The sequence below is a fragment of the Hylobates moloch genome, unplaced genomic scaffold (assembly GCF_009828535.3).
Source record: "Hylobates moloch isolate HMO894 unplaced genomic scaffold, HMol_V3 SCAFFOLD_5, whole genome shotgun sequence".
NCBI lineage: Eukaryota > Metazoa > Chordata > Mammalia > Primates > Hylobatidae > Hylobates > Hylobates moloch.
Genome location: NW_026652280.1, coordinates 140,365,015 through 140,380,228, shown reverse-complemented (window position 1 = coordinate 140,380,228; position 15,214 = coordinate 140,365,015). Strand labels below are relative to the sequence as shown.

At 35.7% G+C, this 15,214-nt stretch overlaps 1 protein-coding gene across 1 annotated transcript in view; it reads right to left on the bottom strand.

The window, feature by feature from the left end:
• The window catches only part of COL24A1 (collagen type XXIV alpha 1 chain), a 404,873-nt gene that overhangs the window by 255,302 nt on the left and 134,357 nt on the right, over positions 1–15,214 (bottom strand). Inside the window, exons 19-20 of the mRNA XM_058439743.1 lie at positions 14,979–15,032; positions 9,915–9,968 (exon numbers count right to left, since the gene is read on the bottom strand). Of these exons, the coding sequence (XP_058295726.1) occupies positions 9,915–9,968; positions 14,979–15,032 (108 nt within the window). The remainder of the gene's footprint in view (positions 1–9,914; positions 9,969–14,978; positions 15,033–15,214) is intronic.

Sequence of the window (15,214 nt, the reverse complement as noted above, 5' to 3'; positions counted from 1 at the left end):
AGCCACACTCCTTAATTCTACCCAAAGGAGTTGAAAATTTATGTCCACACAAAACCCTGCACATGACTATTTACAGCAGCTTCATAACTGCCAAAACCTGGAAGCAACTAAGATGTCCTTTAGTAGGTGAATGGATAAACTGTGGTATATCCAGACAATAGAATATTATTCAGTGCTAAAAAGAAATGAGCTATGAAGCCATGAAAAAACATGGAGGAATCTTAATTGCATATTAATAAGTAAAAGAAGTCAATCTAAAAAGGCTACATACTGTACAATTCCAACTGCCTGAGACTCCGGAAAAGGCAAAATTATGAAGACAGTAAAAAGATCGGCCGGGCGCGGTGGCTCACGCTTGTAATCCCAGCACTTTGGGAGGCCGAGGTGGGCGGATCACGAGGTCAGGAGATAGAGACCACGGTGAAACCCCGTCTCTACTAAAAATACAAAAAATTAGCCGGGCGTGGTGGCAGGCGCCTGTAGTCCCAGCTACTCGGAGAGGCTGAGGCAGGAGAATGGCGTGAACCCGGGAGGCGGAGCTTGCAGTGAGCTGAGATTGCGCCACAGCACTCCAGCCTGGGCGACAGAGCGAGACTCCGTCTCAAAAAAAAAAAAAAAAGATCAGTGCCCACAGGTTGCTGAGGGCAGGGGAGAGGAGGGATGAACGGGCAGAGCACAAAGGATTTTTAGGGCAGTGAAAATACTCTGTATAATAATATAATGGTAGATCATTATATATTTTTCCAAACCCATAGAAAGTACATGAAGAGTGAACACTAACACTAATGTAAACTATGGACCTTGGGTGATAGTTATGATGTGTCAATGCAGGTTCATCAACTGTAACAAATGTGCCACTCTTGTAGAGGATAACAGGATCACCACAATCAAGTAGAATATATTTCAAGAATGAAAGTTGAGACAATAAAAAATCTATTAATATACCATACACATAGATCCAAACAGAAAAAATACATAATTATCTCCATACATGTAAGAAATATAAAACCTTTAATCAAGTATATATATTTGACAAAATATAATAATCATTCCTGATTTAAAACATTCTAGAAAATATTAATGGATTTTTTTTTTCAGGGTCTTGCTCTGTGGCCCAGGCTGGAGTGCAGTAGTGTAACCTCGGCTCACCAAAACTTCTGCCTCCTGGGATCAAGTGTTCCTCCCACCTCAGCCTCCTGAGGAGCTGGGACTGTAAGTGCACACCACCATGCCAGGCTAATTTTTGTGTCTGTTTTGTAGAGATGGTGTTTTGCCATGCTGCCCAGGCCAGTATTGAACTCCTGGGCTCAAGCAATCCCTGGCCTATTTCTTTAATGTAATAAAATAGGAATATTTTAATCTTCATGCCAGCATTTACTTCATGAGGAATCACTATAATGTTTCCACTAACATCAGGAACAGAGCAAGGATGCTCACCACTTCTTCAACATTGTACTAGGGGTATTACAATGCAATTAGCCATGAGAATTAGAGGTTTAAGAAGTGGGAAAGAAGAACTAAAATGATCTGTATTTGAAAATTACATGATAGCATGTCTAGAAATTCTGGAAAATCAATGGTAAAACTAACTAAAAAACCAGAAACCATTAAGGTAACAGGATATAAAATTAACATTGAAAAATCAATAGTCTTTCGACACATAAACAAAAATCTATTAGAGAATATAATGGCAGAGAAAAACCCTTTTACTATAACAACAAAAAAATAAAATGCTTAAGAAAAAATTTAGCAAAAAATGTGCAAAACCTAAGGAATGTTTTAAAACACTCCTGAAAAACACAAAAATAGATCTGAACAAATGAAAGACAACCGTTGTTCTTGAAAAGACTGAGTCAACATCATAAAGATCCCAGCACTCTCTTAATTTGTAAGTGTAAGTTGAAGCCAAGAAAAATACTAACAATATTTTTTGATGAAGCTAGATAGATTGATGTTAAGGTTTATATGGAAAAACAAGAATGCAAGTGTAGCCAGGAAAACACTGAAAAAAGCTCAGAGGACTTAAAATCTTTCCAGACATCTCAACACACCATAAAGTTTCTATCATTAAAACAAGGTGATACTTGTGCATGAACAGACAACACTCAGATGGAATAGAAACTAAAGTACAGACATAGATCCAAGAAGTAGAAATTTAGTACAATCATGTATCACTTAATGATGGGTATTTGTTCTGAGAAATATTTTGTCAGGCAATTTTGTCATTGTGTGAACATCATTGAGTATACTTCCACAGACCTAAATAGTACAGTCTACTACAAACCTAAGCTATATGGTATAGCCTATTGCTTCTAGGCTACAAACCTGTACAGTATGTTACTGCACTAAATACTGTAGGCAATAATAACCCATTGGTATTTGTGTATCTAAATCTAATAAACATAGAAATGGTACAGTAAAAATGTAGTATAAAAGATAAAAAATGGTCCATCTGTATAGGGCACTTACCGTGAATGGGGCCAACAGGATCAGAAGTTGCTCTGGGTGAGTTAGTAAGTCAGTAGGGAGTGAATGTGAAGGCCTAGGGCATTACTGTACACTTTTCTATGACTGACAACACAGCAGGTTTGTTGACAACAGCATCACCACAAAACGTGAGTAATGATGTCACGAAGGCTTTCTAGGACATCACCAGGTGATGCGAATTTTTCAGTTCTGTTATAATCTTATGGGACTAGGGTTTTATATGAGGCCCATCACTGACTGAGACAATGCATGCAGTGTGTGACTGTGTATGATATAGTTAGCATAGTTTAAAATAAACTATGATACTGAAGCAAAGATGGATTGTTTAAGGAATGATTCTGAGAGAACTGATTAGCCATTTAGAAAAATGTGAAATGAAATACATAAATCACAACATTCACACACACACAAAAACTTTTGATGTATCAGAGACCTAAATATAAAAAAGGAAACTAGTCAAGAATCAGAAGAAAACATAGGTGATTTCTTTAAAATCTGGATATAGGAAAAGGTTCTCTAATGATGACTCAAAATCCAAATTCCCTAAAAGACTGACAAATTTGGCTATGTAAAATTGTAAAGCTGTTTCCTGTCAAAAAACACTACAAACAAAGTCAAAAGACAAGTGACAAATTGGGAAAAAATACTTGCAATAGTTATCAAAGGTAAAGGGCTAATTTCCCTAATACCCAAATAATTCTTAAATATTTAGAGTAAAATGACCAAATGCCTAGTAGAAAAATGGGCAAAAAACATAAACAGACATTTGCAAGAAAAATTATAAAACAGTCCTCAAACATAAAAAGATGTTCGTGTCACTCACAGTGACAGAAATGTCATAATTAGAGAAATGTTGACAGGAATGCAATTCTTTCGGAGAGGACTTTGGCAATATCTAACAATATCTTCTTTTGACTTAGCAATCCAATTCTAGCAATTCACCATGAAGATGCTCCTCCAACCATACAGAAATACATACGAAGCACAAGTTTACTCACTGCAGGCTTGTTTTTCATTGCAAAATGCTGGAAACAAACTAAATTTCCATATGTAGGAGAATGACTGAATAAACTGATACATCCACACAATGAAGTACTATGAAGCTACAAAATTACATAAAGAAGAGCTCCATGAATTGATATAATTTCCAGGATATATTTTTAAGTAAAAAAAGCAGAGTGTCAAAAAGTATCTGTAGTATGTAACCTTTTATGTAATAAAAAAGTGTAAGAAAATACACATAAATCTGCCCCTTAAACAAGCAAAACATACACACATACACAACTCACAAGAAAGATATAACTCACAAGAAAGAAACTACTGAGACTGGATACCTCAGGGGGCAGGTGAGAACACTGAAAAAGAATAAGAGGATGAGGACAGGACAGAAAGGTAGGGAGGGTAGTACGCTTATCTAACTTTGTCCTATATAGCTTTGCCTTGTAGAATAATTTCTCTAACTTTTCTGGAAGAAAACAAGTTAAAATTAATATTTAATATAATTATACTTTTAATATGAGTTTCCTTACATGGTTTTAAAGAAAAAAATATGAATTATTTTTCTGCACCTTGTAGTTATCCATGAATAAACTCAGCTTAACCACTGATTACACTACTCTAAAGTGGTAACAGTGCTGGCTACTGAGGAAGGCTTAACCTCTAATTTTAGCCTTATAGAATTTAACCCAATTACTCTGTGGAAATAATAATTATTAATAAATACAATTGCAAGATATTTTATGACTGTAAAATGTCAACATGTATAATTAGTTCACTGGGCTAACTCAGATTATTTTTTCTGTCTGTGAGACTATCTTCTAAGTTACCTGCCCTTCTCCTACTCTTATCTCAGGCTCCTTCATATGCTCTTGGTACTATAAAACTTGTGCTTTTGAATCACATTCACCCTGTAGTGCAAAGGCAATCCAGCTCTCCTTCTCTGTTCCAGCTCCTGTGCAAATTAAATGTTAATGGAAAAAAATCCATAGCAAAGCTTATTAGTGTCTTTCTTTTATCACTTTGTTTTTAAAAACATTTATAGAATGCTATCTCTGTGCCATGCTATGCTGCAGTAAATAGTAGTAATAATTTTCCCAGGCTGCTAAAACAGAATCAGATGATAATTTCCATGCAGAGAACAAGGAGAACGTTCTGACTTCTTCTATGATCTTATACCTTACTGGGTTGAAAACACTCTCATTCTATTGGATAAAGGTACTGCTGCCACAAAAATAAGATGTGGTTCTTTATTATTGCTGTTAATCACCTGTGGAGCAACCCCCAATGATTCTGATTCAACATTTTTGAGATTGGCCCTGGCAATCTGTGTGTTTTTTCTTTTTAGTAGAGACGAAGCCTCACTGTGTTGCCCCAAGCTGGTCTTGAACTCCTAGGCTCAAGCAATCTTCTCATTGTAGCCACCCAAAGTGCTGGGATTACAAGCATAAGCCACCATGCCCAGCCTTAAAAATTAAAAAAAAAATAAAAATAAATTTTAAAAATGTTCTACAGGTGATAGTGATGCCCAGTAAAGGTTGATAAATCACTTTCTATAGCTGGCATGGTTTTATTATCAAAAACTAAAATTACTATTCATTCAAATAAGTTCTCCGCCTAGATAAGTAAAATAATCTCCTTAAATCATTGCCCTATTGGCCAGGTGCAGTGGCTCACCCCTGTAATCCCAGCACTTTGGGAGGCCGAGGCGGGCAGATCACGAGGTCAGATCAAGACTATCCTGGATAACACAGTGAAACCCCATCTCAACAAAAAATACAAAAAATAAGCCTGGTGGCATGCACCTGTAATCCCAGCTACTTGGGAGGCTGAGGCAGGAGAATTGCTTGAACCCAGGAGGCGGAGGTTGCAGTGAGCTGAGGTTGCACCACTGCACTCCAGCCTGGGTGACAGAGTGAGACTCTGTCTCAAAAAATAAAATAAAATAAAAATAAAAAATCATGTCCCTACTTTCAGCACTGTTTTTCCCCACAGTCTTATGTTCACACAGCAGCCAGAGTAACCTTTGAAAAGCATAAATCAGATCAGATCATGCCTCTGCCCTATTTAAAGCCTCTCATGGCTTCCTGCTGCACTTAGAACCAAATCCAAACTTCTCACTATCCTCTATGAGGGCATACATGATATATCCCCTGCCTACTTTTCCAACTTCATTGTATACCATTTGCCTCTTCATTCATTCTGCTCACTCCAGTTACATTGGCATTCTTTCTGATCTTGAACTGGCCAGGCTTTTCTGCCTTGGGTCTAGACAATGTGTCCTGTCTTCAGTTATGGTGGTAGTGGTGGTGGTGGCAGCTAATACATACTGAATGTTTCCTATTAACTACATGCTGAAGTGTTTTACATGTATCAATGTGTGTAATAAAACAAATTTATGGGTTGGTACTATTAATATTTCTGTTTTACAGATGAGGAAAGGCCCAGGGAGTTGAAGTAATTTGCTCAAGGTACTCAGACTAACTCCTCAAGTCTCATTCAGAAGATGTTAACCCCCAAATTCTGTAATTTTCAGATATTAACTTAAACCTTTTATCACCCAGTTATTAACAAAAGCTATCATAGAAGTATATATGTAGGTCTCATCATTTTGGCCCCTAATAGAATTACTTTTACTGAATTATGCTTTCACATTATAACATCCATCTATATTGAATAGTGGAAATGACGATACAATGAATTGCTACCCTCCTTTTGAATAATTAATATGTTCTAATCCAAAAGAGAGGAGAATCATATAACTGATCATGTGTCATCCTTTTGGCAGTGGGAAGATCGTATTCAAATCTGAAATCCCCTTACAACAAAACATACAGAGCTTTGTGACTATTTCAGGCAAAACCCTCTTACATTTCAAACTAACCAAAAACTGGGCCGGACATGGCTCATGCCTGTAATCCCAGCATTTTGGGAGGCCAAGGCAGGTGGATCACCTGAGGTCAGGAGTTCAAGACCAGCTTAGTCAAAATGGCAAAACCCCATCTCTACAAAAAATACAAAAATTAGCCAGGTGTGGTGGCAGTCACCTGTAATCCCAGCTACTTGGGAGGCTGAGGCAGGAGAATCACTTGAATCTGGGAGGCGGAGGTTGCAGTGAGCCGAGATGGCACCACTGCATTCCAGCCTGGGTGACAGAGTGAAACTCTGTCTCAAAAAAACAAAAACAAAAACAAAAACAAACAAAAAACCTTAACCAACAACTCAGAAATTATTTTATTAGTCCGCAGTCACTCTCTCACTTACTTTTTAAAGAACTCCAACAGCTCCTTTCTCTTGCACAGTCCCCTTACTCTTGAGATTTAGTTTCAAGACTAAGAAAACAGAGACTATCCTATTTGACCTCTTTCAACTTCTTTCTTCTTTTGAAACAAATCCCCACAATTATGCTGTATATAACTCATTTATTTTTTACCTTCCTTTCTTTCAAGAGAAATGAATTTGTATATAAATTGTCCTCTAAATGTTGCTTCAGCTGCAACACTCAAGTTTTTATACTGATTCATTCTCATTCACTTCTAAATATTTTCTAATTTCCAGTGTGATATTTCTTTTCTCCAGACCATAAGTTACTAAGGAATGTATTTTTCAGTTACCAAAATTTATTTTACTGACTTTTTATTATCAACTTAAAATTTAACTGCACTGTAGACAAAGACTGTAGCCTTCTAGGGGTGAGTTTCCAGGTGTAGTATTTTTAAACTTTGTTTTAATTCATCTATTACATTGCTTCATCTAATACCTTCATGCAGATGATTATATAAATATGTATCTCTAGTCTACTTTTCTGAGCTTTAGGCCTACAGTTTTAAGACTCTTATTAGACTAATTTTCTATTTCTCCTAAAGGCCTTTCAACCCTAACAGATTCAAAGCCAAAATATTATTTCCTGTCACTGAATCTCTTCCTTCTCCTCCTCTTCCTTTTCCTCTTTTATTTTCTATTATTGGAATGACGATCCACATTCTACCCAACTTCTCAAGAAAAAGTGTTAAAATTACCTTTTATTCCTCTCTCTTACAGTTGGAATGAACTGTTTTATGTGTTGTGAATTATATTTTCTAGTTCTCTCTTTAAGCTATTCTTTCCTTTCTATTGTCACAGGACCTCATCATCAATCCCCTGCTCTGCTGCACCATCCTTCTAAATAACCTTTAGTTCATCTCCGTGGCACTCCTCCTTCCATTCTTCTCTTTTATCCTTCCACCTGCTGCCTTGCATAAAGCACAAGTCTGATAATTCCATTCTCTTGCTTAAATATCTTTGGTCAATGCATACAGGATAAAGTCTGAATTTAGCACAATGCATAAGACCCGCTACCTGAGAAAAATTCATCCGCTATACAAGCAGAAAGTTTTCAGGCTTGGTTTGCTACCAAATATACTATTTAAAATCTTGGACCTGCAAGTTTATTAAAATCCTAATGTTGAGAAGGATTTGGATAAAGTATTGTCTCATATATAGTTGCCTATGTACTATATTTTTATGATCAAGAAAAAGTTATGCTCCTTAGATTAGGCCCCATTTCCCAAAACAATCTAGCATCAGTTCTTGAGAGAGTACAGGTTACATTTTTAGCCCCATGAAGAAACTTAATACAGGTGAAGACGAAGGATTGGTACTCTGAAAATGCTGGGGCTCAGGACCTTGTATTAGTGGTGCTGAAATCAGAGATAATGAGACAATGTTTTCAGTGTTGATGGATATTATGAAATTTTAAAGGGAAGAGAGAAATAAATAAACATCTTCAGAAGACCAAGTAGTAAGTGAAAACAAGGCACATGCATCCTTTAACCCAGCTTTATGAGAAAGAAGAAAAATGACTCAAAACCATACTTATAGCAAGGAGGCAACATAGCCGTTTCTAGTGTACATATCACCTGTAACTGCAGTAATAATAGGGCAATACAGTCATAATAATAACCTTTCAAGATAATGAAAATTAAAATAGATTCTGTACCCTCAGTATGACAAGGCAGTAAATACTATTCATTCCAGGAAAGCTTTCATTAAAAATGATTAAAATAAAAATTGTAGGCTCCTATGGAGAAGCTTATACTAATCTGAAGTTTTACTCAGTTTCCTTCCTATCAGAATGCTGAGATCAATATACTACTGTATTTTACTTCCTGTTACCTCTCTATTGGTAAAACTAGCTACAATGAAGTTTCGAAGACTCTATTTTTTCTTTTTTTTTTTTTTTTTTTTGAGACGGAGTCTCACTTTGTCACCCAGGCTGAAGTGCAGTGGTGCCACCCCAGGCTCAAGTGATCTTCCTACCTCAGCCTCCCAAGTAGCTGGGACTACAGGTGTGAGCCACCATGCCTGGCTAACTTTTAACACATTTTTTTTTTTTTTTCTTTTTTAGCAACAGGGTCTCACTATGTTGCTAGGGCTGGTCTCGAACTCCTGGACTCAAGGCGATCCTTTCACGTCAGCCTCCCAAAGTGCTGGGATTGCACCATGCCCAGCCTGCTTTTTAGATTTTTGAACTATCAATGCCCAATGTGTTTTTAAATCACACAGTAAGAATAGGCATTTTCCAAAGAAATCACCCAACCCTGAAAGACAGCTGCGAAGTAAGAAGTAGATCTTATGGTTTATAAAGAAAGGGAGCAGTAATCTTAGAAACTCTGCCTACTACTCTGACACTATGACATTATTGCTCTAACTTATTTATTCTGATGCCAATTATTTTCTCAGGCTTCTGCTGAATTTATGACTCTGAATTAAATACGTATGTATACCGATATGTGTGCTTGTGTGTATGTGTGTGTGTGTAGGCACACACATATCAATATAGGCATATATTTTTGAAACTAGAGTGAGCTTCAGAAGTTTCATCTCCATATAGTATATCTTTGAATCATAGTTCTTACTCATAGTATGATTTTTTTAAATCCAAATGTTTTATCTCAGAAGTTTATGTTCTATATAGACTCTTAGAAAAGAAGTCCACTCTATATCAACCATTAAACCAAAGTAAAAAATTTTAAAGTATATACAAACAAATTTGATATATGTACTACAGAATTAATTGTATTTATTTTAGAATACTGTATGAGATTTAAATGATATATGGATATAACAATAATTGGAAACATTTTGCATTAATAATTCAGCGGAGTTTCGTTCCGTGCCTCAAGTACTTGTTATTAAACTGTGCAGAACAAATAAATCAGCTGTGATCCTAATCAGTGTGAAAAATGTGGCTAATGCACTTTTCTGTTTCCCTAGGATCCCCGTTGCATACCTCGTGACATAACAGAAAAAATTTAGTCCAAACTATTTACAGAGATCTAAACTTTAAAGAGGATCTTTCTTAAGCTTGCTATGTTAAAACCTGTTTTACCAAAGAAGTTTAATTTCCACCATTTTGTTTCAAATTTATTATCTTTCCACCAATATTTTACCTCTGGTCCTGGAGGGCCAGATGGTCCTTGGAGTCCTGGGTCACCTGTTTGGCCCTAAAATGGGGGAAGGATCAAAGTATAAACATTAACTTAATAAACACAATTAAAAGACGAAACAGGCATATGGTAAACAAATAGCAGTCATTATATTATTATGTCAAACAAGGTTGTAATGACTTTTCAGAAAAATTTGTAACCATCATTACTGTAAAAGTTTTTAAATAAGATGTTTATGGGTTTAATATACATTCACTCAAGTGTTACTGATACAAACAAATTACTGAGTTAAGTGCTCAAATCAAGAAAAAATTGTGTGTTTTTGTGTGTTTCACAGAGATAAGACAATAAAGCTGGACTCAACAAGATAGGGAATTCTAGATGAGAAACTGCTTTTATAAATAACCACAGTCCCAAAGGCTGTCTCTGAAAATTCCTGTCTCCTTTGATACTGTAAGTGGCCTGAATTAGTAATTAAGACTCACCTGGATTGAAATCCTTGTTGCTTAATCTCTCTAAGCCTCAGTTTTCTCATCAATAAAATAGAAATAATAATTATATTACTAACATTCTCAAAGAGTCATTGGAGAGTTAAATTAAATAATACATGTAAAGTGCTAAGCACAATGTCTGACATATGAAGTACTCATTAAATGTCAACGAATTTTACAATCATTATTTCTTCTCTTCACACCCTTTCTGCTTTCCTGGCTCATACATAGAATTCCTACATTGTTTTCATCCTTTAATTGAAGTTTTGAGGATTCAGTTTCCGTATCTCTGAACCTAGTTTCTGACATTCATGATAAAGCTGTGAAATCAGGGTTAAAGGAGAAGGTGACGGGAGAGAGAAGTAGGTATAAAGCGTGAAACTAGAGAAGGCTAGCAATGCTCTCAAGAGATGAAAGTTTGGAAAGGGAGGACAGTAGTCTGATATATCCATTTTCATAAGAAAAACTATTGCATTCATTATTTCTGTCATATTAAGTTTCTACTTGAGCTTCAAATTTAATTTAAATAAGCCTCAGATCACCTAAACCTGCAAGTTACAATATGGGGCTGCCCATTTTCCAAAACCTAAAGCACAGTTTCCAATATGCACTTAATTCATTCTCAGTGCTGAGGTATCTGGACATAAAACAGGACACCATAAACTACTGCAATCAAATCTAGAGAAAGGCAGTGAAATATTATGGAAAGGCTCATTTAAGTTTCCCTTTCCAAATAAACAAAAACGAAATCTGTGATCCATCAGAATCAGTATACTGAAGTTCTTAAAATGACAAGCATCTCTCTTTAAAGAGCTAGAGATAGGGGCGAGGGGCTCTCATTGGAGCCCTCTAGTGGCAAAATCCAACCACAAAGCTAAATTTCAAAGCAGTGAGGATAAAATAGCAATACCCCAGGGCTTTGTTTTCAGAAAAGCTGATTGACAATCAGATATTTAAAAACAGAAATTGTGTAATGATTTTATTTGATCCTCAGAATAATTCTTTGTTTTGTAAAACTTCGATTGCAAATTTCCTATGAATGTCAATTTTCCTTTATAAAAGCTGACATTTGAAGTAACTTACAGATAACTGACTAATATTAAATAAACCTCTACAAATGACAAAAACCTCTAGCTAAAAGATGGATAGGGCATAACAATTGTGTTTGTTTTCTTGGTCTAAAGGAAAGTGTATTTACTAACAACCTCAGAGTGGTAGTTTTCTCTATTTTTGTTAAATACTTGTAGAGCAAAAGCTTCCCTATTGAAGAACTGCAACAACTTTCCAAATCAGGACATTCCTTCTTATATCTTGAAAATATTATTTCATGTTACAACTTAGATCTACTTGGAAATAATATTAGTTAGTAACACCAACCTCTTAGGTAACATAAAATTAAAAGTAGGATCTATAAAATAGGGAAGATATTCTTATGATGTTGGCATTCTTTCCATGACAGTAAACAAATATTTTAGATAGGCATTAACTTATATAACTGAGTGTGGGAGTTTGTTTCTTAATATAATAACTGATTCTGCATAAGCAACTTTTCATCAAACAAGTGTCTCCTTCCATAAAAAGGAAAGGTTTCCTGGTCAAATATCTACAGTTTTTCTATTAATAACATATATAGCCAGGTGCAGTGGCTCACACCTATAATCCCACACTCTAGGAGGCCGAGGTGAGAGGATTGCTTGAGGCCAGGAGTTTAAGACTAGCCTGGGCAACAAAGCAAGACCCGGTTTCTACAATTTTTTTTAAAAATTAGCTGGGTATGGTGGTGGGCACCTGCAGTCCTTGCTACTTGAGAGGCTGAGGTGGAAGGACCACTTGAGCCCAAGAGTTGGAGACTGCAGTGAGCTGTGATAGGGCCATTACACTCTATCCTGAGCAACAGAGGGAGGCCCTGTCTCTAAAAACATTTTTTTTTTAATTAAAACAAAAAGATACAAACAAGTAATAAACACAACAAGAGACTAAAGACAAGGCTATCTCACTAATTTTAATTCATGAATGCCTATCTTATATTCAGCCCAAAGTCGTTTTCAAAAGTTTGATAAAACAAATTAAAAAAATCAATTATCTCCCTACCAAAGTAATTCCTGCTGAGATTAATTTTCTTTATTAGAACAGTACAGAAAGGTGTAAAATGAGTAAGTAAAAGCCTCGCTCTCACTGTCTCTTGCTCTCTGTCCTAAAGGAACATCATTAGCATTTATTGTGACTTTTTTCAGGAAAAAACATACTAAGGGCTTTAAGATAATGTGTTAAAGGTGAAATAGGCTCTCTGCCTTTTCTTTAGCTTACACTAGAGGAATATTAATAAGTCCTATGTCTAAAAGAGAAAAACATCATAATCACAGGACTATAAGGAACCTTACATATGATATGGCCTAACTTTCTTACTTTCTTTTTTGAGATGGAGTCTCACTCTGTCGCTCAAGCTGGAGTGCAGTGGCACAATCTTGACTCACTGCAACCTCTGCCTCCCGGATTCAAGCGATTCTCCTGCCTCAGCCCCCTGAGGAGCTGGGACTACAGGCGCCTGCCACTGTGCCTGGCTAATTTTTGTATTTTTAGTAGAGATGAGGTTTCACCATGTTGGTCAGGGTGGTCTCGAACTCCTGACCTTGTGATCCACCCGCCTCAGCCTCCCAAAGTGCTGGGATTACAGGCGTGAGCCACCGCACGTGGCCCTAACTTTCATTTTAAACCTGAGAAGCTGGTACCACGGTGGTTAAATACCCAAGGTCATAGCCAGTAGGTTAAGTGCCAGAGCTGGGACCAGAATCCAGGTCTTTGTCTCTATAGCCAATGATTTTTTTACTCCCATAAACATGTTGTAAATATAAATTTAGTCAAAGAGTAAGGAACACTAAAATGGTTTGCCTTGTGTAAGCATGATACTTGACTCTAGTTTTCTCAAAAAATTAATTGTAAAGCACAAAAGAATAACACTTGTATTATTTATTAGTTAATAGTGCCCTTAGAGCATGTATTGTATCATTTCATCCTATTTGGTCAAGGGCTAGAAAACTGTCACATTATTAAAAAAAAAAGAATATATAAAAAGGATCTTATTTTGCCAATCACTGCAAATATCAGAGTGTCTTTATATGGTTTAGAACCATCTTTGAAAAACAGAAGTTGTTTATTAGCTTCATGACCTATTCTCATGATCCAATTTATGCACTCTAGGGTTTCTGAGATTCAACTCAAGGGTACAAGGGAGGGTACATGGCTTATTAGGTTAAGCCCTTATGGCAATAAACCCAGAACAAAAACCTAGTATAAGCAAAGGTCACCACTAACATTTCATCAAATAGATGCCAAAAATTGTTCTTTGGGTTAAATAATTCCTAAGAGATATATATAAAATACTGTCACTGTTAGAAGTCACAAAGAATGGGGTAAAGTTCTATAATTTAATACTGCTTCCTGAGATAAAAAAAAAAAAAACAATCCTGAGATGGAAAGGTAGAGTTAGAGGGAACACAATGAACTGCTCAGGAACACAACACTCTTACTTTTTAATGTATATTTTAATGTGACATTAATAAATTTTAATCCTATATGCATTTTTTATATGTATAATCATCCCTACCTTTTTCATAGAATTGAATCTTATATCTAATTTTTTCTATCTGTAATCACCTTTACCTTCACAGAGTTGTAATCAATATTAAAATCCTAAAACCATCTTAAAATATTAAACCCTAAAACAGTATGGCATAGTAGATAAACGCATGAGCTCTGACATACCTGATTGCCTAGGTTTTTCTGAATGGTCACCTACTAAGTAGGTGGCCACCCAGGTGGCCTTAGACGTTTTCTAATACTGTGTCTCAATTTTCTTAATATAAAAAATAGGAATAATAATAGTACCAACTTTGTAGGATTGTTGTGAAGATTAATTTAGATGTATAGTCCTTAGAATACTGCTGGGTATTGTGTAGATACTCAGTACATGTTAGCTACAATAATTGTGATTTTTAATATTTAGAAATATATTTTCTCATGTTTTAACCATTTTATTTAAATAGCTTTACTTATTAAGTAATTTTAGATTTATAATTTTTTGAGTTTTATGTTAACAGCAATATAAGGTATCTTTTTCTTTCATCTAATTGATGTCCAAGGGTTAGAAAAAAAAATAAGGATTTAGAATATTTTGGTCCACAAGAGAGTGCAAACATGCTACCTTTTCTTCAGACTGTTTCCTTAATAAAATTGATATTTTGAAAAGTTGAAATATTATTTAAGGTGCTTTATATTTTCTGGCTTCAAAGCCTATTGTTTTAATTTAAATATTGTCTATATTAGATTATTCAGTAGAATAATATGACCAAGATCTTTAGGACTCTCAGAAACTTGGCTTTGGCCTAGGGTTGGGAGTAGAGGGAAGTCCAAAAGTCTATGGAATGTGAACTGAATACCTGAGGGATTTGCTATATTCTAAAACTGAGGAGACAAATGCTCAGTAGGCTTATACCCTACTTAGATCAACAGTGTCGAGACTCATGCCATGGCATGCACTCTGTCCATTACAAAGAGCAAAGCAAAAGTTCAAACCTACTGAAGGCCCTGGCTTTCCTCTCATCCCTGGTGGTCCTGGCAAACCAACAGCACCCTAAAAGAAGAGAATAACAGACAGAAGAGAAAGTTATTATACCACAAAAGGCAGATATACCACTATTTACAAACTGCTAAAAAATTTCATAAAGTATGCTAAAATATTGAGAAAAAAGTTTCAAACAAGAACTTAAAACCATATTGATACCACATTCTAACACAATACATGGATAAGATAAT